The sequence below is a fragment of the Sebastes fasciatus genome, chromosome 19, assembly GCF_043250625.1.
Source record: "Sebastes fasciatus isolate fSebFas1 chromosome 19, fSebFas1.pri, whole genome shotgun sequence".
Classification (NCBI taxonomy): Eukaryota; Metazoa; Chordata; class Actinopteri; order Perciformes; family Sebastidae; genus Sebastes; species Sebastes fasciatus.
Genome location: NC_133813.1, coordinates 6,534,001 through 6,552,342, shown reverse-complemented (window position 1 = coordinate 6,552,342; position 18,342 = coordinate 6,534,001). Strand labels below are relative to the sequence as shown.

Sequence of the window (18,342 nt, the reverse complement as noted above, 5' to 3'; positions counted from 1 at the left end):
GATGCCGGACTGAGAGGCCCCTAATTGTAAACATATGTGAAAGAAGCAGGGCAAAGGTCAGGGGCTGAAAGATAACATGTAGGGAATACCTAAGGCATGAGTTCATATCTTAGCTCAGGGATTGGACGATCTGAACCCGATATATGGGGGTACGAGGGACCCAAAGGGCAGGACTTTCATATTCGACTGGAGGCCTCCGGACTGCTCGCGACGTCCGTATGACATGTGTGGCTTGTTTGTAATAAACTCTATTTTACCAGCAAGAACAGTGTCCTCGGAGCATCCTTCATCATCACTTCAACAGCACTGTCGCAGAAAAGATACGACATAATTTGGCGTCACGAACAGGATCGGAGGTGACCATCAGCACAACTTCACAGAACGGTGAGATCACTCATTGAATGCTGGTCATTAATTGGGGCTGTTATGTGGAGTTGTTTGGACACACCGTAAATTAAGAACCTTCTGGTTATAGACATGTACTGTTGATTTGATGTTTAAAGTGAGGCTCCGTGCTAAATTTAATGAAAAAAGGGGGAATGAATAGAGAAAAGATATAAAGGGAAGAAAAGAAGTATGAGAAATACAAGGAATAGTTTAGAATAGCTTTATGGTAACGATAAGGTGGTTAAAAAGTATCGTGCAGGATTAATGAAGAGGGGCCCTAAACTTCTTAACGGTAAGACGCATGCATATTAGCCACTGCGTAACGATGGCTCTGACATAGTCCGGAATTAACTTAGAAAGACAAAATTGGGAAACCTGGATCCAGGTAATTTGAATAAATAAATGTAAAGAGTGTTAAGAGAGATAAGGAAATAAAGGAAATAAAGGAAATAAAGGAAATGATCATATGACAAGCCGCAAATCGGATAGGATAGAGCCCTCAGGTGAGGAGCATTGTAGTATGGGCCAAATTAAAACCTGAAACAACATCTGATGGTCAGTTAATAACTGGAGAGTGTAGAATCACAATTCGATTGACAGTTACCACTCTGACGCTGTTGACGAACGGTGATTCAAGAAGTAACTTCTCGTCGAAAATTTTACATCTCATGGGTAGCAGAAATTTTACGAGAAAAAGTAAGGAAATAGCGGCAGAAAGCATGCATAGGAATATATCTAAAAGTTCAAGTGAAGAAAATGTGGGTGCGTGTTTACTTTGGGATGGAAGGGTGCAGTTGAGAAAAATGGGTGTGCGTTGGAGTCTGGATGTATGTGCGTTGGAGTTTTGGAGTGAAAAAAAAAAAAGGTTGGAGTGTGTTTACTTTGAGGGGAGCAGAAGGGAAAATGTGGGTGCGTAAATGTGTGTGTGACATTTGGCTGCTGATGGAGTCCAGATGTGGGCCATAAAATGGTTAGAAGACTAATGATGTATTGTATAAAACCATGAGCTTCTGTTTCCAGAAGACTAAATTAATTAAATAATGTAAAACATAAGCTGTTGATTGTGGGAATTGCTCTGGATCAGAGATCGAAGCGCACCCTCTCTGGATCTCCGCTGTCACTCACGCCGTTGGGCGTGATGACACGGCCGGTAGGAGTGGACGCTTGTTTTCTCTGCAAAAGAGGGACTTCCGGGAGATACAGTAAAAGAATAAAACGATGAGCCACTGAAATGAGCCTGGTTACGATAAACGCATACACATAAGATAATAACTATAAACCAGGACAAATAAAGTGGAGTTGTGTAACTGCAGTACCCGTATAACCCTTGGAAAAGAATAGAAACATATAATAATAAGAATAAAGAATGTATAAAACCATGAACTTCGTTTAAGAAGGGTAGTGATTGAAACCCCCTCTCTCTCTCTCTCTCTCTCTCTCTCTCTTCCCAAAATTCCTTTCGATGACCCTTTCTTGGGAGATACAGAAAATTCCTTTGCCATTTGAACTGTTTGGTCCAGTGGGGTTCTTTAATGTTTAGATAAGGGGTTTAAGTTAGGAATATAATGTATGATGCTGTTAAAGGGACCTATGGGTTCACAAGAGACTAAATCATTGCCTGTTCCTTGTCTGTTATGTCATTTATGGTGAGTGAGAATTGAGACGGGAGACAAGGCAGAGGGCCGGCACATCACGGAGGGTGGATTGCTGACGTCAACTTGGAAGGCTTTCCAGGTCAATCTACTAAAAAGGCCGGTACAACTTATACACAAACTCTTTAACAAAAACAAAACCTGCATTTCCATATGTGTGTGTGTTCTCAGTCATAAGCAATATTGATGGTACACATATGGACCTGCTTTCATTTATTAAGCCTAAGAGGAAACTGACCTGCTCAGTTAGGAGAAATAAATAAATGAATTAATAGAAAACTTGGCAACGGATTGATCAGTGAATGCATTTGATTAATTAATGGCATATGATTGTTGAGTCTAACCTCTACTGACAATTACAGATGTTCATGTATGTTATGGTGCGTAGTTTGTCTGATCTGTGATGTGGTGGACATTCAAGGTGGTGACTGTTTGAAGATTTGAGCTGAATATTGATTGATTAGATGACTGGTTAATTTGTTGATTAATTGAGGAGTTGGATAATCGGATAAATTGTTGATTGACTGATTGGTTGATTTGAGAATTGGTTAATTGATTGATTGGTTAATTGGTTGATTGGTTAATTGGTTAATTGGAGAATTGGTTAATTGGTTAATTGGTTAATTGGTTAATTGGTTAATTGGATAATTGGTTAATTGATTAATTGGGTAATTGGATTTAAAAAAAAAAAAAAAAAAAAAAAAAAGGGGGGAAGTAATCTAAATAAGCCTTGAGTAGTTTTTAATTTCAGCAATTACTTCTTAAAGTACAATAACGGAACATAAGGAAGCCGTTATAATGGGGAAGAAGAACACTAAAAATCCGAAAGTAATCACTCCTGTTGAGATAGTACAGAAGAATAATCCTTTAATTAGGGGCATCGCAAACATTGCAAAAATATCGGAAAAATGGCACAAACGCTGGCCTGAAATTGACCAACCATGGCCAATAGAGGGGACGCTTAACCCAGATGTAATTGGAATAATGCTAGTACTTGTATCGACATACAAAGCCGAGCAAAAGAAGGGAAAAAAGGGGATAAAACGCAAAGAGAAGAGGCAAGTGGAGCTTGGCATTCTCCAGTTATTTGAAGATGAGGGACAGAAACTGATCAAAGCTGCAAACGATAAGAGGGATAAAGTTGAAGAAGAAATAAAACAAAACACAGAACAAACAGAAAAACTAAGGAAAGACACCAATTCATCGTTCTCACACATGAACCCTGTGATGGGACCACCACCCTATGAGGTAAAGACGATGGCTAAGAAAATCTATCCTCAAATCCCGGTGATCAGTCAGGAAGGTGACTACCGTATCAGAAACGAGGAGGACAGAATAATAGAAACAGGACGAGCGGAGACAACTATAACGATGTATCCAAGATCCAAAAGTAAGAGTAAAACAAAGTTTGGGTCTAGGAGGCAAAAGCGGGACCATGGAATCGAGAGTGACCAAAGCGATCAGGAAGGGTGCAGAGGAGGATATGACCCTGAAGTCAGGCGGATGTTGGCAAGAGCGGAAATAAGAGGAAATGATAACTCTGATGACAGTGAGGATGAAGAGGGCCAGGAAGAGGGCCATGAAGAGGATGCACGGAAAACTATGAGAGAAATCGAAAGAAGCATAGAGGAATGCTTTTCATGCTTGGATAGAAGTCCCAGCCCTGATCGCCAAGGAACGTTGGAAGAACAATTGGAGGAACTGTATAGACAGAAAAAAGAGTTACAGAAGAAGAGCTCCCCAAAACCAGCTATGAGATATGCATTGCGCTCAAGAAACAAGAAGGAGACTGGAAAAATCTGTCCAGTCATTATCCGAGGACGGAAGTTGGAGTACAAGCCTTGGCAGAATACAGATATGTCAAACATACGCGAAAAGTTACCTACTCTTGAAGATGGAGCACATCCTTGGATTTCGAAGTTGGAAGAAATCACAGTGGGAGAGCAACTGGCCATGGGAGATATAAAGAGACTCTTGGCCTGCCTCATTGGAATTCACGCTATGGAAGAGATTCTACAGAAAGCTGGACTTAATCGATATGTGGGAACTGCTGTGAATGATTCAGAGCTGTTTGCTGCAAGTAGAGGCCAAGTGTGCAGGGCGCTGAAAGACACATTTCCGACAAACGTACATCCTGACAATATTTTTATTGATCCACTGGGACATGAGGAAAACCCGAGGGCCTATGTGTCGAGAGTTCATCAAGTGTGGAGAAGTATCACAGGAAATGACCCGGATTTGAATCAAATGGAGCAGTCGATTTTGCGAACCAGAATACAGAAGGGGTTGCCCCTGCCAGTGAGAAGCAAATTGGCAGAGGTGGTTGGTCTTGGAAGCATGGAAAAGAGGGTTTATGCGGCTCATATAGCCCACCAAGTTGAGCTGTATAGGAAAAAGGAACATGATCAAAAAGACCAGGACCAAGAGACCCTCAGGAAACTTAATCAAATACAACTGACGGATAACAAGAGGATGGAGAAGAAGCAGGCTCTGGTTATGCAGAATCAGGCTCCACTAAATCAAATAGTACCACTACCACAGCCGAACCAGGTTCAGCTCCAAGCGTTCCAGCCACCGCCGGTGGTTCCAGTTGTCACCTACCCACAGCCAGCCTTTGATCAAGCGCAGCCCTGGAGAGGAAGAGATCAAAGAAATTTCGGAAGAGGAGGAAGGTTTAATCCAAACTTTCAACAGCAATCAACCGGATGTTATACTTGTGGACAACAAGGCCATTTCGCTCGCGAGTGCAACAGGCCCGGAGGAAACATCAGAGGAGGAAACTTCAGAGGAGGATTCAGGGGAGGATTCAGGGGCCAATCAAGGTCACCCAGAGGACCGGTGAACCCTTACAGGGGCCCGGAACCTGGTTACTAGGGGTGCCCGGAAGACTCGAGAGGGGGGTGTCAGCTGGTAGTATCAGGGCCGGAGGAAGATCCAACAATAGAGGTAAAAGTAAATAATCGTCCAGTGGAAGTGATGGCGGACAGCGGAGCTGCTTTTACCTGTATTCGGCCTGAAGATGCTATACATCTCCCCATGTCTGATCAATTGATTCGGACAATCGGGTTCGAGGGAGTAAAACAGCTAGTTCCTCTCACTAAACCAATCGAGATCAGCTATAAAAAGAAAAAGATTACGTTACCCATATTGGTATCAGAACATACACCTATTGCGCTTTTGGGAAGAGATGCTATGTGTAAATTGGGGTGTACAATAAAATGCACGCCAGACGGCTGTCTGGTGGAAATGCCGAACGAGAGGGTTCACCAATTATTGATGACAACAGAGACTGGAGCGTCGTCAGTATTTTGGATTGGAAATCTCAGTGCAGATTTTTTTGAGCCGGTTAAGTTGTGGGAAAAGTTTATCACCGCAAATATGCCCGACGCAAAGCTTCCAGAGTATCCATTTCACTGCACGCTCCAGTATTTCAATGATGATGCTCAAATAAACGCAGAAGAATGGTTGAGCCGACAACCAAAACAAGTTCAAATAAATTCAGGCTGTATAATTTTGGGACCACAAGGAGCAGCTATGAAAATACACAAAGATGACTATTTGGACAAAGAGTTTGATATCGAGAAGAGTGTCCCACATGTGACCTTGTGGGTGCGTGAAGAACATACCCAGAAGCAAGTGGGAGAAATGATGGCGGAGGCTGAAAAAGCTGTTTTTACACCAGTAACAGAGAATCTTGCCATCTGGACGAGTGAGGATCAGAGATTCATTAAGATTATGATCTCTGCTCAAGGACTAGGACAGCCACAAACCGTGCGAATGACACATGAATCCATCTGCAGTGCTAAGATGGACTCAGACTCAATGAGAGAAGAGATGCTACAACAAGTTCCAGAATGTTTATGGGCTCGGCATAATACGGATATTGGACTTGTGAAGTCAGCTCAACCAGTGAGAGTTGAACTCCGACCAGGAGTCAAACCACCGTGGAAGAACCAGTATCCACTGAGTGAAGAGGCAATCCGAGGAATTGAACCACAGATTGAGGGACTTCTTAAGGCGGGGGTGTTAAAGATAACACAGGATCCCCAGAGCAACACGCCTTTGTTGCCGATAAAGAAGCCAGATGATTCATATCGCCTAACACATGATCTAAGAGCGGTCAATGAAGGGGTGGTTGATTTTCCAGCAGAGGTGCCGGATCCACATACTTTGCTAGCCCAACTTCCGCCAAAAGCGACACATTTCAGTGTTAGATTTATGTGGTGCGTTTTTCAGTGTTCCACTCAGTAGGGAAAGCCAAGGGTTATTTGGGTTCACGTACAATGGACAATCTTATGAGTATGAGAGACTGCCACAAGGATTCAAACATAGTCCTCACATTTTCAATAAAATAGTGAAAGACGATTTGGAGGGGATAGAGCAGGTACTAAAAAGCAATGTAATTCAATACGTGGACGACATCATCATTTGTTCACCAGATGAGGAGACATGCAAAAAGGACTCAATTAAATTGCTACAAATACTGGCAGAGAAGGGCCACAAGGCCTCTCTGAAGAAACTGCAGTATTGTCAGGAGAAGGTAATCTATTTGGGTCAAACAATAACGCAGGGACACAGAAGCATCTCTGATATTCACGTGGAGGCTATTCGTAAGGCTCCAAAACCCAGAACAGTCCGAGAGATGATGACATTCCTTGGTATTGCAGGATATTCCTCAGCATGGGTTGAGGATTATGCTAGCTTGACGGGGCCTTTAAGAGCTATGATCAAAGATACTGGGAATGCTAAGCTACACTGTAATCTGTCCTGGACACATGATGGCCTTTTGGCATTTGAAACGACAAAAAAGAAGTTGCAAGAGGCTCCGGCGCTAGCAATTCCAGACTACTCTAAGAATTTTGTGTTATATGTATCTACTTCCATTGGGGGTAAATATGCATGTGCAGTTCTTTGTCAACCAACGGGTACGGGTACGAGTCCTCAACCTATTTCGTATTACTCCACGGCTTATTCAGAAGTAGAGCTAGGGTTACCACTGTGTTACAGAGCTATGGTGGGAGTTTCTCTAATGTACAATAAAGCATCATCTGTAACAATGGGTTATCCAGTGACAATTCTTACACATCATAGTCTAAGAAATCTTTTGAACTATGGTAAGAACAACTTGACCATGTCTAGGCTCAGAGACTATTATAGGCTCTTAGAGCAGGAAGATGTTACCCTAGCAAGGTGTGTTACGGTAAATCCAGCAGAGAATTTGCCAACTCCAGAAGACGGTGAGCCACACGATTGTGTTCAAGAAGCAGAGAAATACTCTAGGCTTAGATCAGATTTACAAGCTCTCCCATTGCATGTGGTAGACCTGGAGTATTGGACTGATGGGTCTTGTTATCGTGTGGGCGATAAATTAAGGGCCGGCTATGCGATAGTAAAAGCCCAAGGAACTGGATTTACAGTTGAGAAGGCTGAAGAGATACCACAGCCTGCATCTGCACAACTTGCTGAGCTGGTGGGGCTAACTGAAGCATGTTTGTTGGCAGAAGGGAAGCGAGTGACGATATACACTGACTCTGCATATGCACATAATGTGTGCCACTTGTTTGGAGCAGTGTGGAAGAACCGAGGGTTTAAGAAAACGGATGGTTCGCCGATACAGCATCACGCCCAGATCATGAAATTGTTGCATGCTATGATGAAGCCTAAAGAAATAGCAATAGCTAAATGTGCGGCACATAAGAAGGATGCGTCAAGGGTTTCACAAGGGAACAGAGCGGCTGATGAAGCTGCAAAAGCAGTCACTGGAGCAGATAAATTGGGCAAAGTTCTCCTCGTCACGCATGAAGTGAACTTGGAAGACAAAATTACACTCAAAGATGTGATTTTAATGCAGGAAGCTGCTCCTGAAATGGACAAACAGTTGTGGCTAGACCGAGGTGCCACCCGAGATTCTACTGGACTTTGGAGAACTCATGAGGGGCTGGTACTATCACCTCCAGACCTGTTGGGTCTGATGATTCAGGAGGCGCATGGCTTAGCTCACGTTGCAAGGGGGGAAGTGAAGAGAAAGATCACGAAAGAGTATGGTTTTTGGGCACCATGTTTGCTTGAACAGATTGATTATGTCATAGGCAGGTGTACTATCTGTCTGAAAAACAATGTTCGGAGGGGAGTGCCGGTTCCTCCTGGCCACATCCCAACTCCAAGAGGTCCTATGCGGGAACTAGTTATAGACTATGTTGACATGATAAAACCGATTGAAGGGAAAAGGTACATGCTAGTCGTGGTGGACAGATTTTCACGATGGCCTGAGGCCTGTCCAACAAAACGAAAGGATGCTCAATCGGTTGCCAAGTTCTTATGCAGAGAGGTCATAAGCAGGTGGGGACTTCCAGATCGAATATCCTCAGACAATGGGAAAGAGTTTGTGGATAAGACGGTGAAATTGATTTTGCAAAAACTAGGAATCAAACAGCGTCTTGGGGCAATCTATAGCCCACGTAGTCAAGGAATCTGCGAGAGAATGAATGGGGTTCTGAAGAATCGTATTGTCAAAATATGCCAGCACACGGGGTTAAACTGGATTGCAGCACTTCCATTGGCGTTAATGGTATGTCGCTCTAGTGAGCTCCGCGATTTACATATGACACCTCATGAGTTGGTTACAGGAAGACTGATGCCAACGCCTTGTCTGCGGACAAGTGGTAAAGGTCCAAGTTTGGCCCTTTTGGAAGATGAAATGCAAACGTATGTCACATACATGGTTAATCTACATAAAAGAATATCCACATATGTGTCTGACAGGCAAACTAAGGAGGAGGTGCAGGAGAAGCTCGATGCGCAAAAAAGGATCACAGTGCAACCTGGAGACACGGTGTTCGTGAAGGTGTTTAGACGGAAGTGGTATAACGAACGCCGTGAGGGACCGTTTGAAGTGGTTCGCAGTACTGGAACCGCGGTCCAGGTTAAGGGGTCTCCAACTTGGTATCATTTATCGCACTGCGTCAAAGCACCCAGAGAAGAGGTACAACCCACACAGAGTCGAGATGACTCTGTGGAACAAAATGAGGGAGAACAGGCAGCCGAAGGGCAGATGCATGAAAATCCCCAGAGTCAGAATTCAGAAGGAGAGATCACCCAGGTTGTGGACAATGTTGATGTTTCTGTACACATTCCTGATGATGCCAGAAATGACTCGGCAGTTGATGGACAGGAAAGCAGATTTAGAGACATTGTCTTTCAACATGTCCCAGACCCAGCAGGGCCTATTTCAGTTGCCTGCAAAGCGCCAGAGATATCAAAGGGCGGTGACTCCGCTGCAGGACAACCCAGGGATCCAGCCAGACCAAGGAGCCCGAGACCAGTTAGGAGAAGAGTCAAACCAGACCGTTATTAGAACCAGGGTTGAAGTAACCTTGGGACAGTCAGTTAGGCTTCCATGTCAGTGTACAGAAGAAAACAGTGGTAAAGGGAAACTCAGAGTTCAGTGGGAAGATAACCATGGTAAGATCCTAGATCTGTCAGAGACAGTACAATTAGGGAAGTATACATTAGTTAATGACAAAAGGAGAGTGAAGGTTGAGGGAGACTGTAGTCTCTATGTATATAAGCCTCAACAGGAAGATCAAGGTGATTACAGGTGTTCTTTTTACGATCGACATATTGGAAGTGAGCTGTCCGAGCTAGGATTTGGAGTTCGCGTGGTGTCTCTAGTAATACTAGGGGGGAATAAGAGTATAGATTCACAAGAGGTTGGGGAAACAAGAGAATTGACAACGATGACATCAACTCTCCAGACGAAAGCTGGACAGATGGAAGAGAAATCTACTCCTTCAATGGCAAAAGCTATTGAAAGTATAAATGCGTCACATGTAACTACAAAGGCGCCTCAGGTGATATCTATAACGTCACCTCATTTGAGTACTGTGATCAGAGCTAGGGTAGGAGGAACAGCTTACCTTCCTTGTCAGTGTGGGAGATGGAATAATGGAGGGAACTTGTTTCCCAAATGGGAAAATAGTCGTGGTGAAGATTTGTTGTTGACAAGACCGGACGATGACGTTGTGCCTCGTGATCAGAGGAAGTATATTTTGTTTAATGAGGTTAGGTGGATAAAAATTAAAGATGATTGTTCCCTTGTCCTGCGTAACGTTACTCGGGAAGACGAAGGAGAATACATGTGTTCTTATGAAGATCCGGAGTTTAAATTTGTTCCATATCAAAATTATTGGATCACAGGTCGTGTGACTCGTAGAGTGTCACTCCTGATAAAAGATTTGGGGCCTATTGGAGTTTCTAGGGGTACTAAAGAAGTTCAGAAACAATTTACTACAGTAACCACTCCAAAGGTGATTAGTACACAGATAAAGCTTGTTACATTAGTTCCAAAAACAACTAAGAATGTTCATACACCGACTCTTGCTACTACTCTAATTATGACTTCAAAGGGGATGAATGTTACAACAGTGACGACATCCGTGGCATCTACGACATTTGTAAATACAACGCAGACATCTAATATGACATCTTGGACCTTTAAGGATGTGGTTAATTTAGTCGAGAAGCAAGTGTCAAAAATAGAGCCTAGAGTGAACAGAAGCAATGACATTGTTGAAGTTAGAGAACAGAGGATAGAAGAAAAGGATGTAGAGTCATCTACGTCCAGCTCAGAGGCTGCTACTTTAAATTTGAAATCAATAAATAATGATAATGCTTCCAATCAGAGTACTGCCTTGGCGGTAATATTAACGCCTAGGAAATTGGAGAATGTGACACAGACACTTGATAAAGTATCCTTGAAAGTGAAAGAGATGGTAAATGAGAGACGGAAGTCTATGTTGGAGATGGGGATTAGTGTGGGTAGTAGGAAGGAGATTGAGGAAGTGAAGGTTGGAAATTCATCTGAGACTGTTCAGAGGAATATTTTAGATATGGGAAAGGAGTTTGTTGACTCAGATCAGATATCACAGGAGATGTTTGAACAGAACCATGTATTGCAGAAGAGAGACACTAAATGGAAGGCATTTGGGTTTGATCCCTCAGTGTTACAAATCGCAGACCCGTGGGCAGGTAGGAACTTATGGTTTCAGCAAGTAACCCACTCCGTAAGATCGGTTGTGAAAACGGATGGTCCGTATCTGGTGAAAATCCGATCGCCAAGCTCATGGCCTTCGATTTTAGAGACTATACCAGAACCACTAACCACTATGTGTCAAAATTATGCATTATCATGGCTCTTGTATCAACAGCAATCATCAGTGGATAAAGTGATGGCTTTAGCAATGAACCTTTTTAAGCCTAGATTGACTTGTTCTTGGGTGGCAGGTTTACCATATGTAAATATACGTGATCAGCATGAAGATATCAGAACAGCGGTCCCTGATATAATGGAGGTGACAGCAGTGGGAGCTACCAGCTGTTTTTGTTCAAATACAACTCATGAAGGGCCGGGAATGTTTATGGGGTTATCAAAGTGTGATAAATATATGATGGACTTGGGTAAAATGGAACGTGGGAATAGTAATGATTCGTATGAAGCGTCTTTTCAGGCATCACAACACAAAAAGAAGACAATTTTGAGGGTACATAACCAGATATTGCCAGGGAATGTGACTATAGGGAATTTCAAGGATATTTGGTGGGTCTGTGGTAATAAGGCATACATATTTCTACCATATGGGTGGACAGGATGCTGTTATATGTCACTGTTGAAACTTCCATATGAGGTTCTTACTATCCAGAAGGGAGTAGGGACAGAGGGGGTCCAATCTGATGTCGCTTCAAGTAGTAGGAGAAAACGTGAGTTGGCACAGTTTCACAAGTTGGAATCCTTCCATTGGAGAATAAGTTTAGGAGAGAAGTGGGGTATAGGATTTTTTCCATGGTATGGTGTGACGTTCTTGGCAGATCACATCGACAACATTACCTACACCTTGCAAGGCTTTGCGAACGAAACTATAAGAGGTTTCGAATTGTTGTCAAACACCCAGAGAAGTCACAGACTGACGTTGCTGAAACATGACATGGCTCTTGATTATATTTTGGCCAAACAAGGGGGCTTATGTGTTGCTTTAAATTTAACAGGAGATGCTTGCTACACTTTGATTCCCGATAGTTCTGATAATATGACTAGTGTCATAGGGGCATTGAAGCTCATAAGAGATGCGTTTGGCCCATCAGAAGACGCGGGATGGTCTGCAAATGCTTGGTTGCGGGATAAATTGGGGCCACTAGGAGCAGTGTTAGTTCAGGTTTTGGTAGCGCTCGTTCTGTCGTTGTGCGTGATGTTTTGTTTTTGCACGATGTTGTTGACCTTTGCAAAGGCCATGATAATTAAATGGGTTGGAGTTGTGCTGCCCGGCGATCAAACGTTGATGCCATTATTACACGAAGCTGACACGGACGTGGAAGAGGATGACGCAATGAAGATCGAAGTGATGGAGGAATATCCATTTTAAAACATAATCATATTATTTACCTCTGTTTTTGCTTGTGTAGTTTGTAGTGTTGATGTTGTGTTGCTCTTTCGAGACTTTGTTTAGTCTCGAAGGGGGGGTATGGCAACAAATGAACAATATGATTAATTTCACATTTATGATTTCTAATATGAACAATATGATTAATGGACATTTATGAACAATATGTTTAATTTCACATTTATGATTTCTAATTTCACATTTTTACTTATAAAAGTGTTCTTATTCTGTGTTTGATGTTTAAATTTGTATCTGTTCTGTATGCAAAAGATACTGGTTTTCTTTTCTTTCATTCTAGAACATTCTGGGGGAAGAACACTGTGAGGGTGGTGGATTGTCAGGGACTCCGAGGGGCTGAATGGATTCAGACATTTCAAACATGAAAATACGAATGGCCTGAAGAACTCTGAACGTGGACTGTCGATACAACATCCAGAGTCAAGACGTCATCGAGACTACACCTGAGTCAAGGCTGCTGAGAAACTACAGCGTTATACAGTCTTATGTCTTCTCTGAGATGTTACCTTAGTGTTATTGAAAAGGAATTTTCTTTTTTGTGTATTACATGCTTGAGAAATGATGGTTTCTAAATACAATGGGACCTCAGATGTTTTCTTTTTCTTTTTCTCGATGTTTAGGGACAGTGGGGTAGGCAGGAAAAGGTTCATAGAAGGGTGCGATGGGTCGACCAGCCTGACTTTGGACATTTGTTTTGTTTTAATTTGCTGAGAGTTCCATATGCATTGCTTAAATCAGTTCCATATACAAATTGCTAAAATTCTGTATTTCAGTATTATGGAGTATTATGTATGGTCGCCTTGGCAGAGGGACCGTGAGAGAATTTTCCTGTATACATTGTTTATTACATTGTTCAAGAAAGATTAGCTGCCTGACAGGTTTTTCACTCTCACTTTTATACTCCATAAAGTTGTTTCAATGGTAATAAGGACAGGTTGTTAAATTTGTCATGTTAATACACCTGTATGTTTCTTCTCTTATTTTTTCGAGACTTTGTTAAGTCTCGAAGGGGGGAATATGTGGTATATTTTCAGGTCTGATGCCGGACTGAGAGGCCCCTAATTGTAAACATATGTGAAAGAAGCAGGGCAAAGGTCAGGGGCTGAAAGATAACATGTAGGGAATACCTAAGGCATGAGTTCATATCTTAGCTCAGGGATTGGACGATCTGAACCCGATATATGGGGGTACGAGGGACCCAAAGGGCAGGACTTTCATATTCGACTGGAGGCCTCCGGACTGCTCGCGACGTCCGTATGACATGTGTGGCTTGTTTGTAATAAACTCTATTTTACCAGCAAGAACAGTGTCCTCGGAGCATCCTTCATCATCACTTCAACAGCACTGTCGCAGAAAAGATACGACACGTTCCTTCACCAGATTTCACAATGTGGCGTCACAAACTCTCTCATTTTACAGCTAAACCTTGCACTATAAAATGATTCTGAAAACATTTGAGGTGAGAAATACACTGTAAAAACTCTAACTTGTATTTGTTGGCATGACAAAGCGTTTCAAGTTGTTAGGACTTTGAAATATACATTATTAACATTTGAGTCAAAAATATAAGTCAGTCCAGCAAACCGGACTTTAAGTTGGCGTCAAAACCCTTAAGTGAGTTCATAATACTTATATCTCTCAGTTGTGAACACAGACTGTCGGTTGCGAGTCAACACAACGGGCAGAAGTAGAGATAACTCGCGTGTCTTTGCTGTGAATGGAGGGAAAGACAACTTTCAGAGTTGACGCTGTCACTTGAAGTACTCCGCCCCCCAGTCTGTCTGTCTGCATCGGAGCTCCAGTCTGACTCCACACAGGTAAGATTTAACTTATTTTTCGTGTGATATAGTTGGAATTGTGTCATATTTGTATTCAGAGTTATATGGTGTGATACATTAACAGATACGGTAGACATTACCATCGACAACAGTTAACTTAAACACTAGTAACGTTAGCTTCATTAGCGACTAGTGACTGGTTAGTCTGAATAGTATTAATGTGTTGTAATGTGTGGTTACAGTATTACAGCTACAGGAGTAGCTGCTTCCACATTTCAGTGGCTAAACTGCACTAACCGTTAAGCTATTTTACTTTACGTTACTTTATACTTTATTGTCAGACAGGTCTGAAATTTGTTTTGCATAACAGCAGCTCCGTTTGCAACATCACAGAAAGGACAAAGACAATAAACAAGGATACAAACATTTAAACATTATAATCACAGAAGACAATATTCAGGGCCCTTTAACGCACATTTGATCTGGGATTAGGCTCCATATTTAGTTTAAGGATTGACTGATGCAAAAAAGAGTGCTTCAGTCTAACCTTATTAAATCGTGGAACCCTGTATCTCCGATTCGATGGTAACAGTTGATATTCACTGTTCAAAACATGATTGGGGTTAGAGACGATGTTGTTAGCCAGTCTTAAGATGTTATTATGATAGGCTGATTCATAGAGTTTCTCAAGGGGTTGACCAACAATCTTTGAGCAGATTTTCATTTGGTGGAGCAGTTTTGACTTTAAAGTAGTGGACAAATTCTTGTACCATGTAGTATAACAATACTGCAGGACACTCATAATCACAGAAGTAAAAAACAATAGAAGAATTTGTTTACTCGCCCCAAAAGACCTGAGGCGGCGGAGAAAGTAAATTCTTTGTTTTGTCTTTTTACAGACAAATTCAATGTGGTCTTTCCAAGATAACAGATGATCAATCATTACTCCCAAATATTTATATGAAAATACCTGCAGGATTTTTTCGTTATGAATAACAATAGGAACTTTATGAGAATCAGATGGTGAACCAAATACAATTTCTTCCGTTTTCTTTGTGTTAATCTGAAGAGCATTACTGTCACTCCACTCGACCATTTTGTTCACGCCATGTTGGTGCAGCTCAGGGTTGTCCGAGTGACTTAACAGGGATATTATAGCCGTATCATCAGAATACTTTAGGATGTATTGATTTGGTGTATTTGTACGACAGTCATCGGTGTAAAAGGTGAAAAGCATAGCTGAACTCACGCAACCCTGAGGGGCTCCGATGTTGGTCGTGATGGCAGTGGAAAGGGTTTTATTTATTTTTACAATTTGAACTCTGTTAGTGAGAAAGGAGGCATACCAGTGTATCAAATAGGGATTCAGTTCCCGCTGGACCATTTTTGACACCAAGATGTCTGTCTGTATTGTATTGAAGTCTGATGAAAAGTCTAGAAAAAGGGCTCTTGCATAGGTTTTTGGTTTGTCTAAATGTTTTGTAATAATATGAACCAGAGTGGCAACAGCGTCTTCTGTACCACAACCCTGCTTATATGCAAATTGATATGGATCAAGTTTGTCTTTTGTTGTACTGACAAGATATTGGAGCAGAATTCTTTCTAGAGATTTCATAATCACTGAGGTAAGGGCTATTGGTCTAAAATCCTTGTGTTCTTTAGGACATGGTATTTTGGGTAAAGGTTTTATGTGCGCAGTTTTCCATGACAGAGGTACAGTGTGCGTGTCTACAGAAGCCTGAAAGACTGGTTGCCACACTGGTGCCAGCTCGGTTGCAAAGTTCTTCAGAAGGAAAGCGCTGCATTCATCCGGTCCAGCAGCTTTCTTGGAATTTGTACACCGAAAACTTTTCCTAACATCTTCGACAGTGATGACAATTCTGTCTGAGGTAGTTGGTATAATAGTTTTAAGTATTTCAGTGCACTTATCAGAATTATCTAGTGATTCAAATCTGGTAAAGAAAGTGTTTAGGTCGTTGGCAAAGCAAAATTCATTATCTGTCACAATAGGTTTAGTTGGAGATGACATTCCTGTCATAGATTTCATGGTATCCCACACCTTTTTAGAGTTATTAGCTTTAAAGGCATATTAATGCTAACAGGGACATTGTGGTGACTTCTAGACGGTGTTGGTGAGTAACGTTAGTGTTGTTGTTTGAACTAAAGTGTATGTTAGTTAACTGAATGCTTCGTGTCTTAACTAGAAGGCCACTTATAGAGTTCAGACCTCCGTCAAGGCCAAATACCCGTCGTCTGTAGCGGTCACAGTCAAGTCCGACCGTCCGTCTTCCGCCCCCTCCGGTTAACACTGTTAGCTCTGTCAGCACTTAGAGGCACTGACACAACGGGCCGATAGTCGACCGACGGACAGTTTGGGGCCATCGGTGAGCGTCCGTCGGCCTTGTTTTTACTGTGTCCCGCTATTAGCTCTGTTAGCTCTATTAGCTCTGTTAGCGTCAATAGGCATTAACGTAACATAATATTGATTCATATTTGATCAGCGCGGCCTAGTTTGACCATTTGGTCGGAGTTCGCGAGGGAGTGACAACCAGCTCTCATAGACTGCAGTTGGACAGCAGACAGATATGATAAGCTCTTACTGCTTGTTTCCTCCGGTCTGTGAAATCTTGCAGATACCATTAGGACCACCGGAGGACACAGAGGCACATGTTTTTTTTCAGGTTAGCTGTTTCATGTACTACTGTCACGATATATCGACCGTTTTATAAAAATAACTTTTTTAAAATCATATTTGCTCCAATCTCGTCTACTTCAACCCGACTTGAATGAACCTAACGAATCAGTCTGGGCAAAAGTGGTTCCTTAAAGGTCAATTCAAGTTCACGCAATCAGACTAATTCTAGTCAGGTTCAAGTAGTCAAGATAACTGAGTGATGCACACTATTCTTAAGCAGATCGAAGCTATACGAGCACTTAAATCCAACAAGATGCAAGTGGAACTGCCATAATCAAGACAATGGGCTTTTGCTTTTTTTTTTGACACCATATAATTCTAGCCTTCTCCCCCAACAGGCAGATTCAACCTGAAATAAAATAATAAAATGCATTTTTTGATTTAAGCTGAGTTAGTCTATGATTGCACCAGTTTACCCAACACTGCATGCAAATTAAGCGGTCTTAAATATACTATATCTTTTCATATTGTATGTCAGCACAAGTTAGGAAAACATCTGAAATAAGCACTGTTAGAACCCAAAATTGTGTTTCATCAATTCTAATTATTATTACAGTAAATAGGCTGCATATACACTTATAATCTACAGTAAATGAAAACAAGTATAGAGGCCATTGTCTTCTTTAAAAATCCAATGTAATATGCATTATGACAACATTCTTATTCTATCAATACAGTATAGTATCAGCTGTAGAGAATATAATAAAGAATACCTGCAGCCATTTAGAAGTTAAAGGATGACACACTCACCATTTTCTTGGTCGTTCCCATCTTGTGTGCTCTTGCTGAAAAGTGAGACTAGTAACAACCATGTAATCATCATAATCCCCTTTTTATAATGACTGTTTGTGGTCAATTGTTGTTATTCCTTTGAGGTAATCTTCCTTATGGAGTCCTTGTGGATTTCCTCATAGAAAAGACGTCCACTAATTACACTTGATACCTGTGGAAATAATCAGTTTGTTCAGTGTCAGAATAATATCAATAAAGCATATTTCCCTAGGATGAATAAAAAATAAAAAAATACTTCCATGAGAAAGTCTGACTGCTTGTTACAGAGCTTACATGAGGAGTGAATTTAATTTGACGGTTATAAGGAATGAGTCAAACAAAAAAAATTCCCAGTGTCAAGTTACTCCCGGAAGCAACACTCCCCTTTAAAAGAAGCCAATGAGAAATGCTTTGGAAATCCATTGTTTGAACTCGTCAAGATTGTGAAATCCATGTGGATTTCAATACAGAGGAAACGGAGAGGCTGCTTTCTGGTAATTGTGAGTCACAGTGGCCAGACCAGACATGCCAAACATTTCTAGAAAATTTTCGACATGCTATATTATGATTTTTTTTCATGAAAATGTTCGACATACTATACTATGACT

The 18,342-nt window shown here is 41.7% G+C and overlaps 1 protein-coding gene across 2 annotated transcripts in view; it reads right to left on the bottom strand.

Annotated features, from left to right (window-relative positions):
* Nucleotides 1-18,159, bottom strand: part of LOC141757448 (leukemia inhibitory factor receptor-like) — a 33,016-nt gene extending 14,857 nt beyond the window's left edge. Inside the window, exon 1 of one of the 2 annotated variants that reach the window (XM_074617942.1) lies at nucleotides 17,714-18,159. In XM_074617942.1, the coding sequence (XP_074474043.1) occupies nucleotides 17,714-17,786 (73 nt within the window). In that variant the 5' untranslated portion in view covers nucleotides 17,787-18,159. The remainder of the gene's footprint in view (nucleotides 1-17,713) is intronic. The other variant, XM_074617943.1, reaches the window with a different exon arrangement.
* Between the last annotated feature and the right edge of the window lie 183 nt (nucleotides 18,160-18,342).